General features: G+C 41.8%; 2 protein-coding genes and 1 long non-coding RNA gene across 4 annotated transcripts in view; 2 read left to right on the plus strand and 1 right to left on the minus strand.

Annotated features, from left to right (window-relative positions):
- Positions 1–109: 109 nt before the first annotated feature.
- LOC118299844 lies at positions 110–4,649 on the minus strand. Its single transcript, XR_004789972.2, has 4 exons — positions 4,516–4,649; positions 2,777–2,886; positions 2,572–2,632; positions 110–1,463 (listed from the first exon to the last, which is right to left on the minus strand). It is a non-coding gene; the product is annotated as an uncharacterized LOC118299844 (long non-coding RNA).
- prpf3 (PRP3 pre-mRNA processing factor 3 homolog (yeast)) lies at positions 4,639–11,471 on the plus strand. Its single transcript, XM_035622366.2, has 17 exons — positions 4,639–4,796; positions 5,155–5,308; positions 5,933–6,063; positions 6,754–6,918; positions 7,027–7,113; positions 7,202–7,485; positions 7,604–7,722; positions 7,803–7,990; positions 8,101–8,267; positions 8,460–8,542; positions 8,681–8,824; positions 8,913–9,012; positions 9,135–9,248; positions 9,358–9,476; positions 10,381–10,458; positions 10,542–10,597; positions 10,687–11,471. The coding sequence occupies exons 2-17, from the start codon at positions 5,164–5,166 to the stop codon at positions 10,834–10,836; spliced, it is 2,130 nt and encodes a 709-aa protein (XP_035478259.1). The 5' UTR covers positions 4,639–4,796; positions 5,155–5,163; the 3' UTR covers positions 10,837–11,471.
- Positions 11,472–11,685: 214 nt separating this feature from the next.
- The window catches only part of LOC118299062 (threonine--tRNA ligase 1, cytoplasmic), a 28,626-nt gene continuing 25,869 nt past the window's right edge, over positions 11,686–14,442 (plus strand). For both annotated transcript variants that reach the window (XR_007030427.1, XM_047330635.1), the window contains exon 1: positions 11,686–11,921. Coding sequence is in view for 1 of the 2 variants with exons in the window: in XM_047330635.1 (XP_047186591.1) it covers positions 11,726–11,921 (196 nt within the window). In the remaining variant the exon portion in view is untranslated. The remainder of the gene's footprint in view (positions 11,922–14,442) is intronic.

The following is a 14,442-nucleotide window of genomic DNA, read 5'->3' on the forward strand; positions in this document are numbered from 1 at the left end:
GCCTGTCTCTGACACACTGACTCTGCTGTGGAACAACAACAGAGACCGCCCTCCCTCCTCCCCTCTGCCTCCCTCCCTCTCAGCCCCCCCTTGTATCCATGCAGTTTTTAGGAGAGAAGCTAAACCCCCCCTCTCTCTTTCTCCTCTGGAGGATGGAAACGAGGGGCAAAAGGAAAAGGACGGGAAGAGGATGTGTGGAGGGCACAGGGAGGAGACTTCACCTCAGTTTTGTGAAGCATGAAGGACATATGTTGATTTCCGCACTTATTTTGTTAAAAATTATTTAAATCAGCTCCACCCATGTCTTGTTTATGTGTTTCTCTCTTTGCCCTCTATGTTTTTGGGGTTTTTTAAGTTTAATTTCCTCACTATTACAAAACAACCTTTGTTGTAAATGCATCAGTACAACACTCGCTTGTTTTCACTGAGTATCCAACAGGCATGTGCTGGATTAAATGAGCATGTGTGTCCGTGCATCAGTGGGATTGCACATAATGAACTTAGTGCCCCTCTTATCCCTTGTTGTGTAGGTTTTAATTGTGTGTCCACATCCCGTTATTGGTTTCAACAAGTCAATGATTAAAGGGGTGTATGTCTGGTAACCTGCTGTATATGTGCTGTGTGCGTAATGAAGTGAATGAAACAATGACGCTCTTATTCACTTATTCTAAAATCCCCTCCCCCATAGATCCCCCAGTGCACTCCAGTACAACTCACGCGAGGTGAAGCCACACTGTGACTTTACAACTACACACATACAGACACGCACACACGCTCTTACTCACCCAAAGTCCTCAGGGGGTTTTAGTGCCGACCAGTCCCAAAACAGCCTCGATGCTCATTAAAATTGCACAGTGGGCAGCCCAGCAATGGAAATCAGAGCTGGTTTGAAGTCATCTCTCCCTTGCTGGAGCTCACAGCGACGACGGGCCTTAGTGTGTGTGTGGGGTTGAAGACGCTGCGCTGCCCACCATCTGTGGTCCCCGTCACCGTGATGTGACCAACAGGGGACACGGTAAAAGACAGAGATACCAGGACTACATTTTCAAGGACGCACATGTATGCCATGACATTGTGTGTGTGATATTTGGGGCACACCCGAGCTACAGGCATACAACATCCTCATCAGTTTCTTTGGCCTGAATGTGTTCTTGGGAGCCTGCTCGCAAAGACGCCATCTCACACGACTGCTCAATTATTAAATGCAGTGAGTGAAAGGGAATCACCAGACAGAATAAACTGATGGTGGGGGAAATGTAAAGGTGCCAAAAGGAGGAAGAGTTGGCAAACGAGTGAGGGCTACGAATGAGAAAAAAGGGAGAGTCAAACGATTAACCCATACTAGACTAATTGGGATTCAGAACATGCACGTGCACTCACACTGATACGTACACTGAAGTCATGTGTGAAGTAAAGACAGCGGAGTCCCCTGAGATTGTTTCATCCAACATGATTTACTGCCCCTGTCAGATTCAATGAAATAAAACTGGGTCAGCATGATGAAATATACCATAACCACATACTTGATGACTCAAAACTCTTTGTGTAGGAACGTGGGGAAAATCTTAAATTATGTTCTTGTGCAATATTTATGGCGTAGCAGTAATGCAATTGTCCGGCAAATGAAAGAAAACAACAACAATTGGTTCTTTTCAGATTTCGGACGAGGATTTGTTGCAGACGAAATGCTCGGCATTCCAGTAATATGACAGATTGATTCATATAATTATCAACACGCATTGTTTTAGCTGCACCGGGGAAAGGAGAAGACACTATGTTTGCCAGAGTGGGTATCAGAGAGTGTGTGTGTTTTTGCTTTCTGTGTGTAGTTGTGTAGAAATATCTGTGGTATTGTCATATTATGTGCTGAGGTTTCATTACATAATAGAGTTGGCCAGAGGTGGGTGGGGGCGGGGGCGGGGAGCAGACAGCACATGTGAGGTGGCAATGAGGAATTCAGGGTGATCACGGGGGGTGGTGGTGGTAGAATCGTGGTGGAGGTAGCTGGGTGTGTGTGTGTGTATGTGTGTGTGTGTGTGTGTGTGTGTGTGTATGATGTTTGTTGGTTTGCTGATTACAAACAGATTAAAGCCCGATCCTCATAAATGTCATGCAAATATTTAATCATGTTGTTCTGCCTCAAGTATAAGTCTTGCAAATAACTGTCTGGTATGAGGCTGAAGCAATCAATCAATCAATTTGTTGATCAGCAGAAACAAAACCCACAACTATTTTGATAATTGTTTATTTACCTTTGAAAAAATACTTTTTAAATGTGAGGATTTGCAAGATTTCTGTATTCTATATTGTAAATGCTGGTCAGCTGGTAGAACATACAAATCCATCTGAAGTTGTCACTAGGGCTGCAACTAATTAATGTAGTCTGTATTGATTAATCTGCATGTTTTATTGACTAATCAATTAATTATTTGGTCTACAGAATATCAGTAATTGCAAAAAATGCACATCAAAAAGTCCTGGATCCAATGGTCTTTTAAAATGTCTTATTTTCCTGACAAATGTTTTGATTACTATCATAAAAAAAATGAAGAAAATTAGAAAAATATTTACCTTTAGGAAGCTGTTTTTTCCCCCTCAGTTTTGCTAGGGATCAGTTAGACATCACCTCAGGCTGTTGGGAAATGAGATGAACATTTTTTTTACAATCTTCTCATGTTTTTTTTTATAAATCAAAAGAATAACTGAATAAATATGACAGACTAATACAAAACAACTGTTGTAGCCACAAAAAGTAAATGTTGGTCTTGTTTCTTACAGTGTTTTGATTCTGCAAAGGCAATGGAGAGGTCACCGAGTAAACTGGATCCAAAGCTGTGATTCTTTACACAAAGACGCTTGTGGTTGTGGAAGAGGCTCACGTTTCAGCTTTGAAAAAGATAAATACACAATGAAAGTTTCTCAAATGTCATTCTATTATTCTGTGGTGTTAACAAGAGCCTTCCTATTAGCTACCAGATACACCTTCAGATAGTGCAAACAGTGTAAGAGCACAGTATTGTTACGCACATGAATCGGGCCGCGGGGTGCATGTAAACGTGGATGTAAACAGTCTGAGTCAGTGGGTGAGTGAGTGAAAGCCAGAAGGTAAATTGTGAATGATGTATCCTTGATGAATCAGCATGTGGGGGGTTGATGATGGGGGTGTGTGGTTCTCGAGGGGGTAATTGAATGTAGCTGTGATGAATGGCTGACACAATGATGATTGTTATAATGCTATAGAAAGAGCAGAGTCTGACAAACTATAATGTGCTGTTGATGTTCTCTTTATCCTGATGGTTACACGAAACATTAGCAATGTGAGTGAAAGCGTGGCCGTGTGGACTGTTGCAGAGGGAGGGGTGCGGTGATGTGACAGACTGGCGCAGCCTCGGGCTCACTTCTGCATTCAGGCTCACACTACTACTACAACTGCACTCAGTTGACCCACATCATGCAAAGACAGGGGGGGTGGGGGGTGGTTTGGGGCGGGCCCACAGAAGAAGGAAAAGGAGATCACCTGATTATCCCATGTCTGTAGCAGGGCACTGGGTTCATGACTAGTTTCTGGGTAGTTAGGCAAGAGTTGGACAATGTTTCACTCTAGTCATGAAAGGGGATTATAGATAGCTTGTTATTTTATGATGTGAACCAAGTCTTAAGCCATGACCTTTAGGAGGCCATTGGAAATGTGTCAAACCAATACTGTGAGCAATGCGCTGCAGTTCATTTAACTGATTTAGAATGGAAAGGATTTTAACACATCAACATTGTGATAGAGGTAAAGAAAGAAATATGATTGACAACTAGAAGATGACAGAGGATTGGTTCATGTTAGCTCTTTATCCATAGAGGCATGACCATGACAAAATTCAACAGTCAGAGTGGACCAAACAATAACCTTGACCAACAAGAGTTGGTCATGTGGTGCTTGGAATCTTGTTTTCATGCTGCAGATCCACCGAGAGTCTACACACTTTACAACTTCAGCAAAACATTTGGACCAAAACTCCCTTGTAATATAAATGCATTAACAATTTTTCGCAGTATGATCCGCTTTACTTTAAATATAGATATTTAAACTTGAACTTAATTTATGCTGTTTTACGCTATTAAACTTGACTACTTTAGTTAACTCTTATCCTTGAGCAAAATTTAAAAAGTATATTGGCTACTACAATGTTGCCGTACATTGTTGTACATTTACTCAAGTATTGTTGGCACTACACGTTTCAATTTTATGAAAGTACTATGGGTAATGGATCTGAATGCATTTCTAAACCACTCCTGAGATCAAAACTTGATAGAAACTTTTTTAATGATGGTGTGTACGTTTTCCTCGGCATTGAAAATACAGTTTGTAAACGGAAAACCACTTTAACGCTAGATTTAAAAGCTCTATTTAACTTTGGTTAAAAGAAAAAGACAGGTCTACGTCTCATTTTATACCTTAACATTGCTTTGGTCAAATACAAACGTTCAAATCCAGAATTCCCATCATGATTTTTCAAGTATTACCTTGCGACACACTCGGGGTCGTTCCGGCGGGCGCAGCTGGGTGGAAACAACGAACATCCGAACGAAACAGCGACACTGACATTCTCACGAAGAAGAAGAAGACGCGTCTGTTTCCGGTTCCGGGTCTTGGGTCTGAAACGTTGTGTGAACGGCGCGATTAAACAGAAAGTTTCACAGTAAACTTGATGGTTTTGAGCCGTCTTCGCTTCCCGGACTCGATTGTTTATTCTTGACCTTCACAGCTTAAGTAGTCTGACAGAGGATAGAGGCACAACAGCGAGGTTCGTATCTTCAATGAAGCAGCTCTTCGCTGGCGTTGGTAGCTGGCAAACAGCAGCATGCTAACGTCGGTTAGCGGGCTACCGGGGAGTTTTGGCGGATGTACTTGATTTTAGCCTGCATGTTGCTACTTGTTAGCACATTCGTCAGCCCAGTCCAACACAACGTTGTGGCCACAGTGCTACTGACAAACAGTGGCAAGTTTTGTACTAAGCGTGCATGTGTTTTCGTAAGAGGACATACCTGGTGGGCGTTCATGTTTAGACAACGGCAGCCAAGTGCGCATAAGGCTCTGGGAGACCGTTTGGCATCAACCCCGTTAGTCAGAGTTAACGTTGTGAATGCTGTGTTGTCTTGCAGGATCGGAGGATGTCTCTTCCAAAGCGAGAGGTGGAGGAGTTGAGACCCTGGGTGGAGCGCACAGTGAAGAAAGTGCTTGGTTTCTCCGAGCCCACCGTGGTCACGGCAGCTTTGCACTGTGTTGGAAAGGGACTGGACAAAAGAAAGACAATAGGTAACTGTTCCGACTCTTAAGAGACCTGCTGTTCTTCTTAATCTATGTGCAGATTTGAATCAAGAACTACTGAAGACCACATGCACGAAAGACGACGAGAGACAGCAAATCTTGAATAATTGAGACCATACTGGAGAATTTTTGGTAGTTTGTATGAAACATGACATAAATGATTAATTGATTATCTAAATAGTTGTAGATGCTTTTGTGGTGATGGACTAACCGATCAGTGGATTAAGTCAGCGAGCCACCGGTGATGGTCAGATCATCATGTGTGGTTATGTCCCAGACCACCGTAAATGTTATTTTAACTATTCAGCTGTCATTTTTTCCCCATACGCAGAAAGTGATCATTGTGTTACATTTAACACTAAGTATTAGAGCTAGCTGTCATATCCTCTTCAAATAAATCAAAGTGAAAAATTATAAGTGTCAACAAATGCCCTGCATTTGTGTCCTGCACGTGCTCGTTGATCCAACTATCAGGCACAAAACATCTTAAGTCACAGTGATTGTGTAATTTTTTTTATCTGTGCATGTAAATTCACCCATGTTATTTAACTCTGACAATTATTAAATGGTACTAGATTTGTGTGAATTAGTCAAAATTTGTTTCCCTCCCAGACCAGCTGCGTCCTTTCCTCGATGACTCTGCTGGAGGTTTTGTGGAGCGTCTCTTTGAAGCGCTGGAGGAGAGCCGCAGTGCCCGGGGCAACAAAGGAGCAGGAGACAAGAATCGCAAGAGAGAACTGAAGGTACAGAAATGCCACAGGAGACATCATCATACTGTAAAGCGAGGGATCTCTGTCTGTATGTGGCTCGCATTTCTGTTTCTTCAGAACTGTTCGTCTTATCGACTTCACGCGGCTCCGTGCATTATCAGGCAGTCTGTGGACCGAGTTGAACATTTCTTCTGCTACATCCGCAGTGTGTTTTTAGCAACAGTTCACTACAATGTTACAAACGATAGAGAACACCATCAAACCCTTTTTCTCTGCCAAATGCTTGAGTCTGTAATTGTGCTGTGATATTTCAGATTGAGAAAGCACAGTGTGAAGTTGTATGAACTCTTCTTGAAAAAGCTGCTAGCAGCAATACCATCAGACAAGAAATTGTCAGGACAATTCTTTTGTCTGCACTAGCGTCTTAAAATTGTCCTTGTTTTTACCTAAAGTTTATCAATTTATCGACCAGAAGTTACACTGACTGCTTTAACATCCTCACATACTGTACAAAAGTGACCATTTATAGTCTGGAAATTTGACAATGCCTGTAATGCATACACTGTATTAGTCTGACTACTTCAAACCTTTGTTTGACTTTGAACATAAAGTGGTATGTACCCAAAGTTTAACCACTCTTGTGTTTGGCTTAATGGTACAATGTCATGTTTTCAAAGCAAATCTAATATTAGTGGTGTTGCTCTTTTGGCTGGTGGTTCTCAGGATGTGTTTGGTGATGATGACCCAGGTGCAAAGCGAGAACCTCCCGAGGCAGGAGATGGGACCGTGGTAAAACGGAAACGGACCCCTCGCTTCCAGGAGGTGGAAGAGCCTGAGGTCATACCTGGACCTCCATCTGAGAGCCCTGGCATGCTTACAAAAATGCAGGTATGACAGTCTTTTCTCAGTGACAATTGGGGTTTTAGCCAAATAAGTTTATTTTGGATTATTATGAGAAACCCTTTACAGTTACAAAAACTTTTTTAATGTCCATAGATCAAACAGATGATGGAGGCAGCCACGAAACAGATCGAAGAGAGAAAGAAACAACTGAGTTTTTCATCTCCAGTTCCTGCTGGTCCGGTAAGAATTTTCACAGTGAGGGAGGAGTATCAGCAATTACAGACAATACATCAAGTATAACATTGTTCTTATTTCTCCACAACCTTAGCGGCTGCCCCTTTCTACACCACAGTCACAAATGGAAGCCTCTCCAGTGTCGCGGCTTCTTGGCAATTCCACCACTGCTGCTGCTGGTGCGTCATCTATAGCTCCCTCCCAGGCTGCCAGCTTCATGAACGATGCTATCGAGAAGGCTCGCAAGGCTGCTGAGCTACAAGCGCGCATCCAGTCCCAGTTAGCCATGAAACCTGGTATCCTCGGAGCCCTGGGGAACACTGGGCCAAACAACATAGTGGCACTAGCTAATCTACATGCCATGGGAATTGCTCCACCGTGAGTAATGTCAGAGATTTGAGACTCTAAAGAGGCAAAAAAACATTGTACTCATTTATATTGGTGCGTGTAGCAGTGTGGAAACAGACTGATTTCCCTGTGTGTCCCTTTTTTATAGGAAAGTCGAAGTCAAGGAGGTGAACAAGCCTACACCTCTTATTCTGGATGATAAGGGAAGAACTGTGGATGCAAGTGGCAAAGAGGTTGAACTCACACATCGCATGCCCACACTTAAAGGTAACATAGCAGCCCAATAAACATATACACAATCTTTTCTTGTTTGGGCATTCTCAGTTAACATCCCTCTCAATATTCAGCTAACATCCGAGCGGTGAAGAGGGAGCAGTTTCGTCAACAGCTGAAGGAGAAGCCTGGGGACGACTTGGAGTCCACGTCCTACTTTGACCAGCGTGTGTCTATAACACCGGCTCAACGCGCTCGCCGGGGCTTCAAATTCCATGACCAGGGGCGCTTTGAGAAGATAGCTCAGAGAATTAGAACTAAGGTTGGATTATTGCTCCACTATCTTCATTGTCAGCAGTAGTCAGCCTGTTTATTTGGATTATAATGCTTTTGTAATGATGGTTCATACAACTTGACTTTTACCTCAATCAGGCCCAGTTGGAGAGGTTGCAGTGTGAGATTGCTCAAGCAGCAAAGAAGACGGGCATCCAGGCCTCCACCAAGCTTGCCCTGATTGCGCCTAGGAAGGAGGTTCGAGAAGGGGAGGTGCCTAATTTGGAGTGGTGGGACACTTACATCCTGCCCTTCAACGTAGAATTGTAAGAAGCCACAGCTAATCTGTGAATTTAAACATTTCAGCTTGAATATTAAACCTGTCTGTTGTCTTATTCTCACTGTCCTGATGAAACTGCAAAATGTGAAGCTCAATCTTTATGGCACAAATTATAGTGCAGTTTGTCCTTTCTAAACTTACTTTAGTTTACTAAGTGTTTCCTCTTAATATTTTGTAGAACCCCAGAAACAAAATTTGAACAGCTGGAGTTATTTGGTGTGACCAACCTTGTAGAACATCCCGCCCAAATTAGCCCTCCAGGTAAGTGTTTAGGCTTTCAACTGCACATCTTCTTTTTTTTTTTGCTTCAATTTCAATTCAAATTTCTGGTATCAATTGAAATACTAGCATTATAATTTGCTGGCGTTATGACAACATTTGTGTGTGTGGGGTTCTCAGTTGACACAGATAAAGCAGTCACGCTGGGCGTGTACCTGACAAAGAAAGAACAGAAGAAACTGAGAAGACAGACACGAAGGGAGGCCCAAAAAGAAGTGCAAGAACGGGTTCGTCTGGGACTCATGCCTCCACCAGAACCCAAAGGTAACCCACCCAAAAGGACTACAATTACAAAGTGCTGCGATGCTAGATTAAAGAGAAGGCTGCTAATGATTGCTTTTCATTTCCTCAGTACGCATCTCCAACCTGATGAGAGTCCTCGGGACGGAGGCTGTTCAGGACCCAACAAAAGTAGAGGCCCACGTCAGAGCACAGATGGCCAAGAGACAGAAGTAAGTCACACAATCAACCTCGACACTAAGTCCACACTCATTCCTTATAGTAATAGAGAATCACACATTAAGTAAAGAAAGCCATTGAGGTGGTTTTTCTAACTGTGTCTCCCTCCCTGCAGGGCTCATGAAGAGGCCAACGCTGCTCGCAAACTCACATCAGAGCAGAGGAAAGAGAAGAAGGTTAAGAAGTTAAAGGAAGACATTACTGATGGCGTTCACATTGCAGTGTATAGGTTTGTATTCATAGGGAGAGAGCGAACACTGTAGTGCATATCACAGCGCTTTTTCTTTCGCAACTTGTTAGTGTTTCTAATTTAAGCACCTGTCCTTCCCCCTGTACAGGATCCGTAACCTGCAAAATCCTGCAAAGAAGTTTAAAGTGGAGGCGAATGCCAACCAGCTGTACCTGACAGGCACAGTAGTGCTGCACAGAGATGTCAACCTTGTTGTAGTTGAGGGAGGTAAGGGAAACATGTCCACAACAGCGTACAGGAAAAGGATGCTCAGGCTCACAGAAGCATTTGTGCCAGTTCCAGTTCGTTGCAGTTAAATTTTTTTCTCATATTCGTAACATATATTTACTGTTGTTAAAGGGAAAATGTTTGGTGTTGACAATCATTTGATTATATTAATGATTTCTTGAAGAAGTGATAATAAAAGTTAGTCAGCGTTCTCTAAGTCCAGAACTTGACCAGAACCTTTTCAGCATTAATTTCTTCACCATGGACTAAAAATAAACACTCCTTCACCATTTTAGAAAAAACTTTGTTTATTTTTATTCACAACTTCCCCAAATGTCAATGTTGTCTGGTGTGTTGTTTATCCCCAAAAGATCCTGTCTCAACCTTGTACAACCTGTTCTTATCCAATTATTTTGATGAACTTGAATTGGTCAAACTCATCAGTCTTGAAACCTGAAGACAACTGTCACTGTGGGGTTGTGAAATACGATGAAGGTCCAGATAACTTCAAGGGAGTGCATTGCCAGTAAACACAACATATAAGGGAAATGAGAACATTAACTCAAAATTAGAGTTTAAATGGCTGACATCACTGACAAGGACTTGACTCTGGTTATTGAGCATGCATTTGCAGGAAACAAAGCATTTTGTGCTCAATAAGCTCTTCTGGTCGTGACCTCACAATATCACAGTGGGTGTAAAGGGGCAGAGAAGAGCGAGACGAGGAACAGTCGTCTAACCATTGTTTAAAGCAGCGTCACACTGGTTTTTATGATGACAGTAATAATGCTGACATTTAGAGATGAAATGAGGTTAACAATAATGATAATGAACTGAATGCTGATGATTAATAATAATTAATGAATGATATTTTGTATCTGAATTATTTTAATTCTGTTTTTAGGCCCCAAATCCCAGAAGAAGTTCAAGAGGCTGATGATGCACAGAATCAAATGGGTGGAACACAACAGTAAAAGAGATGGTAAGAGTAGCTTGAGTGTTTTATCCCAGTTATCGTGTGTTTGTGCTTATTTCGAGGATACTAAACTCTTTATTCCTAATCAGATCCTGATGGTGACGACGATACAAAGAGAAACAACAAGTGTTGGTTGATATGGGAGGTGAGTTTCACACATTCTGTTTTCTGAAATATTTAAGAAATAATTTTGTGATGCCATTAAAGTCCAATAACTCTTTATTGGTTCTTCAGGGAACGGCTAAAGAGCGTAGTTTTGGAGACATGAAGTTCAAGCAGTGCCCCACAGAGAACATGGCTAGAGAGCACTTCAAGAAGCACGGCACAGAACACTATTGGGACCTAGCTCTCAGCCAGAGTGTGTTGGAAACCACGGATGACTGAAACCTGCCTGGAGAGCCCATAGTTTCCGTCAGCACGCCCCCAGACCCAACCGCCGCACAGCCAGCCGACCCTCTCTGCTGACTGGCTTAATCAAGTTTAATCATGAGACTTGAACATAGAAAAGGAGGAACAAAAATCCTGTGTGGGTGTCTGTCCGACAAATGAGGTTGTGTCTGTGTGTGTATGCCTGCATCAGTGTTCATCTCTTTGGTGGTTGGCTCCTCAATCAGATCTTCTTATCTATTATAGATCGAACAGTATGTAAATTACTTACCCAAGGCTTTGTATGAGGATGAGAAACAGTGTCAGATTACGTTGTGATTTAATTTTTGTGATGAAATCTACATGTCCACTGATGTTAATCCCTGTGTGAGTGAAGCGGTTAATAGAAACCAACCCATCAGTGAAAGACTGTATAACACACATAGAGTAAACCTGGAAGGATTGGAAGCAAAACCTCTCTGCATTGTTTCCAGACTGACTAGTTATCACAGATGCATTTCAAAGAAATGTAAAGTTCGAAAAAAAATAATTATTTTCTCTTTGACAAAGGAGCAAATCTTTGACTGACCTCTAGCTATATTTCTCTGTACCATTACAGTCAAAGCCTTAAATAAACCACACAATTCCACAAACGTGTTTTTGTTTTTCTTCTGTTACCTGGATTGGATTCCGCAGATAATAAACTTATAAATATGTTAATAAACATTCACAACGACGGTAGACATGAACTGTAACGCAGGACAGCCCCGTGTTGTTCAGTACCGCGGCACGCTGTTGTAAATATAGCCGTGTTGACGGCGAGGTGAAGCGTGGGGGCGTGTCCTGTCGTTACATTAGCTCCTTCGTCCCCGTCAGCAGCCAGCGACCAGCAGACAGAGCTGGAAAGATGGCGGCCGGTTCTGGGGCTGCAAGCGGCCACGGACCTCGCGGCTCCACCGCCGCCCTGGAAGCGTCTTTGGACCGGAGGTTTCAGGGAGTATCCAACACCATGGAGTCGATACAGGGACTTTCGACGTGGTGCATTGAAAACAAGAGGAGCCACGGCCTCATCGTGCGCTACTGGATGAAGTGGCTCAAGAAATGTGAGTAGCGAGCCGCCGCTGAAGCTAACGCGCTAGCATGCTAACTTTAGCTAATTCAAATCCCCCAATGTCTGATCACTGTGCGAAACTGTTGGAGCTGCGAGCGGTTGGTTTGTTTTGGTGTCGTGTGAGACGGGTCGTAGCGAAAAAATAATGTTGACTTATTCCTTGGCGGGAATTTTAATATTTAATCAACTGCGCATTTGAAAGGCGCCACTGACGTTGTTATCAGTGCGTACAAATCAGCCGCTAATGTAGCTAAGCTAACGCTAACATGTCCACGCTAGTCGTGTTTACAGCGGGGCCTCCCCGGGTCCACGGGCTGGTAACGCCGGACTCTGCGCCGTGACGAAGACTTGTCATTCACTGCACTGCTCGTTCTCAATAAACACAAGTCTGTGTCTGAGGTAAATGTGGTTTAGATGTAGTTTCAGCTTCGCTCGGTGATCCGCAGATTGATCTGTCTGCGAGGGATGTTGTTGTCTGCATGGGAGCGTGCCGATGTTCCCACATTTCTAGGGGACATTTCTTTCACTGAACATTAGGCCCTATGTTCCCACATTTCCCTTTTCATGAATTTGTATCAGATTGTATCCCCCTTTCTCCCAATTTGGTAGCCAATTACACCCAACCTATTATCCAGTAGCCCTAACCCTAATTTCGAAAATGTCCTAGAAATGTGGGAACATAGGGCTGACCCCGTCTGCATGGTTGACTAAAGGGAAAGTTCACCCAAAGAAGAATCCAAGATCTAAACCATTATTTTAATATATAATCATACGTTAAACATACGTTGTTAGATGGCGAGGAGACCTAAAAAAGGACATAAATCGAGCCAAAGTTCACGTCCAATTTTTATTTGGCTGATGCACTGATTATAATATGTATATACAACTTTTATATATATACTTTGTTGATGAAATTGTATAGACAAGTACGTGCAAATATAAGTAAGATTCAAAACTGTGGAAATAATGAACTGCCTTTACTTAAGCACTGTACTTATACTCAACTGTAAATTGCGTTTGAATCGTTCTACCCCACTGCTGTTTGTAGGCAAATGTTGTACTTTTTACTCCGCTACCTTTATTTGATTATCTGGGTCACTTTTTAGTTTCAGATTGATAATACAAAACATCATCAAAAAAGAAATCCTAATACATTATTATTTGTTCAAATTTTCTTGGTCCTTGGGGAAAATGTGATTTTAAATATAATTTATAATACTATTACATTTCATTTATAGAGCACTTTTCATTCAATTTGATGCTAATACTTTTGTACTTTCACTAAAGTAACATTTTGAATACAGGGCTTCCACTTGAGTATTTTCTACTCTGTGGGAATGCTTCTTTCTGTAAAATGAAAATCTGGGTATTTCTTCCAATTCAGATAACAATGTACAGTTTGGATATACTTCCATTGTTGGTGAAGCATTATAAGTACAGAGTGACACCTGATAGTCTTTGCAGACCAGTGTCACTGGAGTCTGACAAATGTTTGACCTCATTTCTAAATCTGGGGTCTTGTTAATCTGTTCATTTATTATTTTGCCGAATGTTGGAATTCCAATTGAGCAGTTGAGTTACACTGATCAACCACTTATTACCAATAGTGCTTGATACCTGCTTTAAAAATCCGTGTTGAGATGACTTGTGTGACTTACTGGCCAAAACCCTAAGATATTTAGTTTATTATTGTATGTGACAAAAAAAGCAAATAGTGACAGTTGGGTAGCTGGAAAATGAGAAAAATGCCGTTTTTTGCTTAATGTAATTGCTATAAATTATAATTATTTAATGTGTTGCCAATTGATTTCCTGTTTATTGACTAAGTAACTAGATCTACTGATTGTTGCTGCAATATCACAGCACTTTGGGGCACGTTCAACACGTTTTCTACATAAAGCTCTGTCGTATGAGTCCTGCATGCAGTGTTTTTAATACTGCAATTTGTGATAAGAGCTGCCGTGCATCTTCACAAATTCAATTAGCTGTAATCAGTGGTTTGAGCAATTTAGCAGCAACAGTGTTAACAGGATTTTGACGAAAATATTTTTAAAGAACAAAAGTCATCCATCGGAGACTGTGAGATGTGGTTGAAAGCTCCTGGGGGAAAATAAGTTTATTTTTATTAGTCCAACTACAGTTTCAGATGGTCAAGAAGGAACTTTGACGCTTGCTTGTTTGTTATATTTCCAAAAGTCAAACTTTACTGAAGATCACAGCAGGTTTTTAGTTACTCTGGTGGAAGTTGTAGTCATGTATGACCGTGATCGTCTTCATTTGAACGAGTGAATTCAAGGTACAAGGTGGGAGTGAAGGACACTCACGTCTGTTCTGATATACCATGTGCTTATTGTTTGTGGCTTCACTGTTATTATGCGAAATCACAAGTACGCTTCTCTGTTACTTTGGACAAACCTTCTTTTATCATGTTTCTACTCTATAGCACTTTGAGATTGCTTTTAGCAATGAAAAGTGCTCTATAAATGAAATTTATTATTATTATAACAGTATAC

Source organism: Scophthalmus maximus, chromosome 1 (assembly GCF_022379125.1).
Source record: "Scophthalmus maximus strain ysfricsl-2021 chromosome 1, ASM2237912v1, whole genome shotgun sequence".
Lineage (NCBI taxonomy): Eukaryota > Metazoa > Chordata > Actinopteri > Pleuronectiformes > Scophthalmidae > Scophthalmus > Scophthalmus maximus.

Excerpts from the sequence above, each read along its gene's own strand:
- prpf3 (XM_035622366.2), top strand. The coding sequence starts at position 5,164 with ATGTCTCTTCCAAAGCGAGAGGTGGAGGAGTTGAGACCCTGGGTGGAG. Across the intron at positions 6,064-6,753 it reads ATCGCAAGAGAGAACTGAAG|GATGTGTTTGGTGATGATGA; the intron begins GTACAGAAATGC and ends GGTGGTTCTCAG. Across the intron at positions 10,459-10,541 it reads ACACAACAGTAAAAGAGATG|ATCCTGATGGTGACGACGAT; the intron begins GTAAGAGTAGCT and ends ATTCCTAATCAG.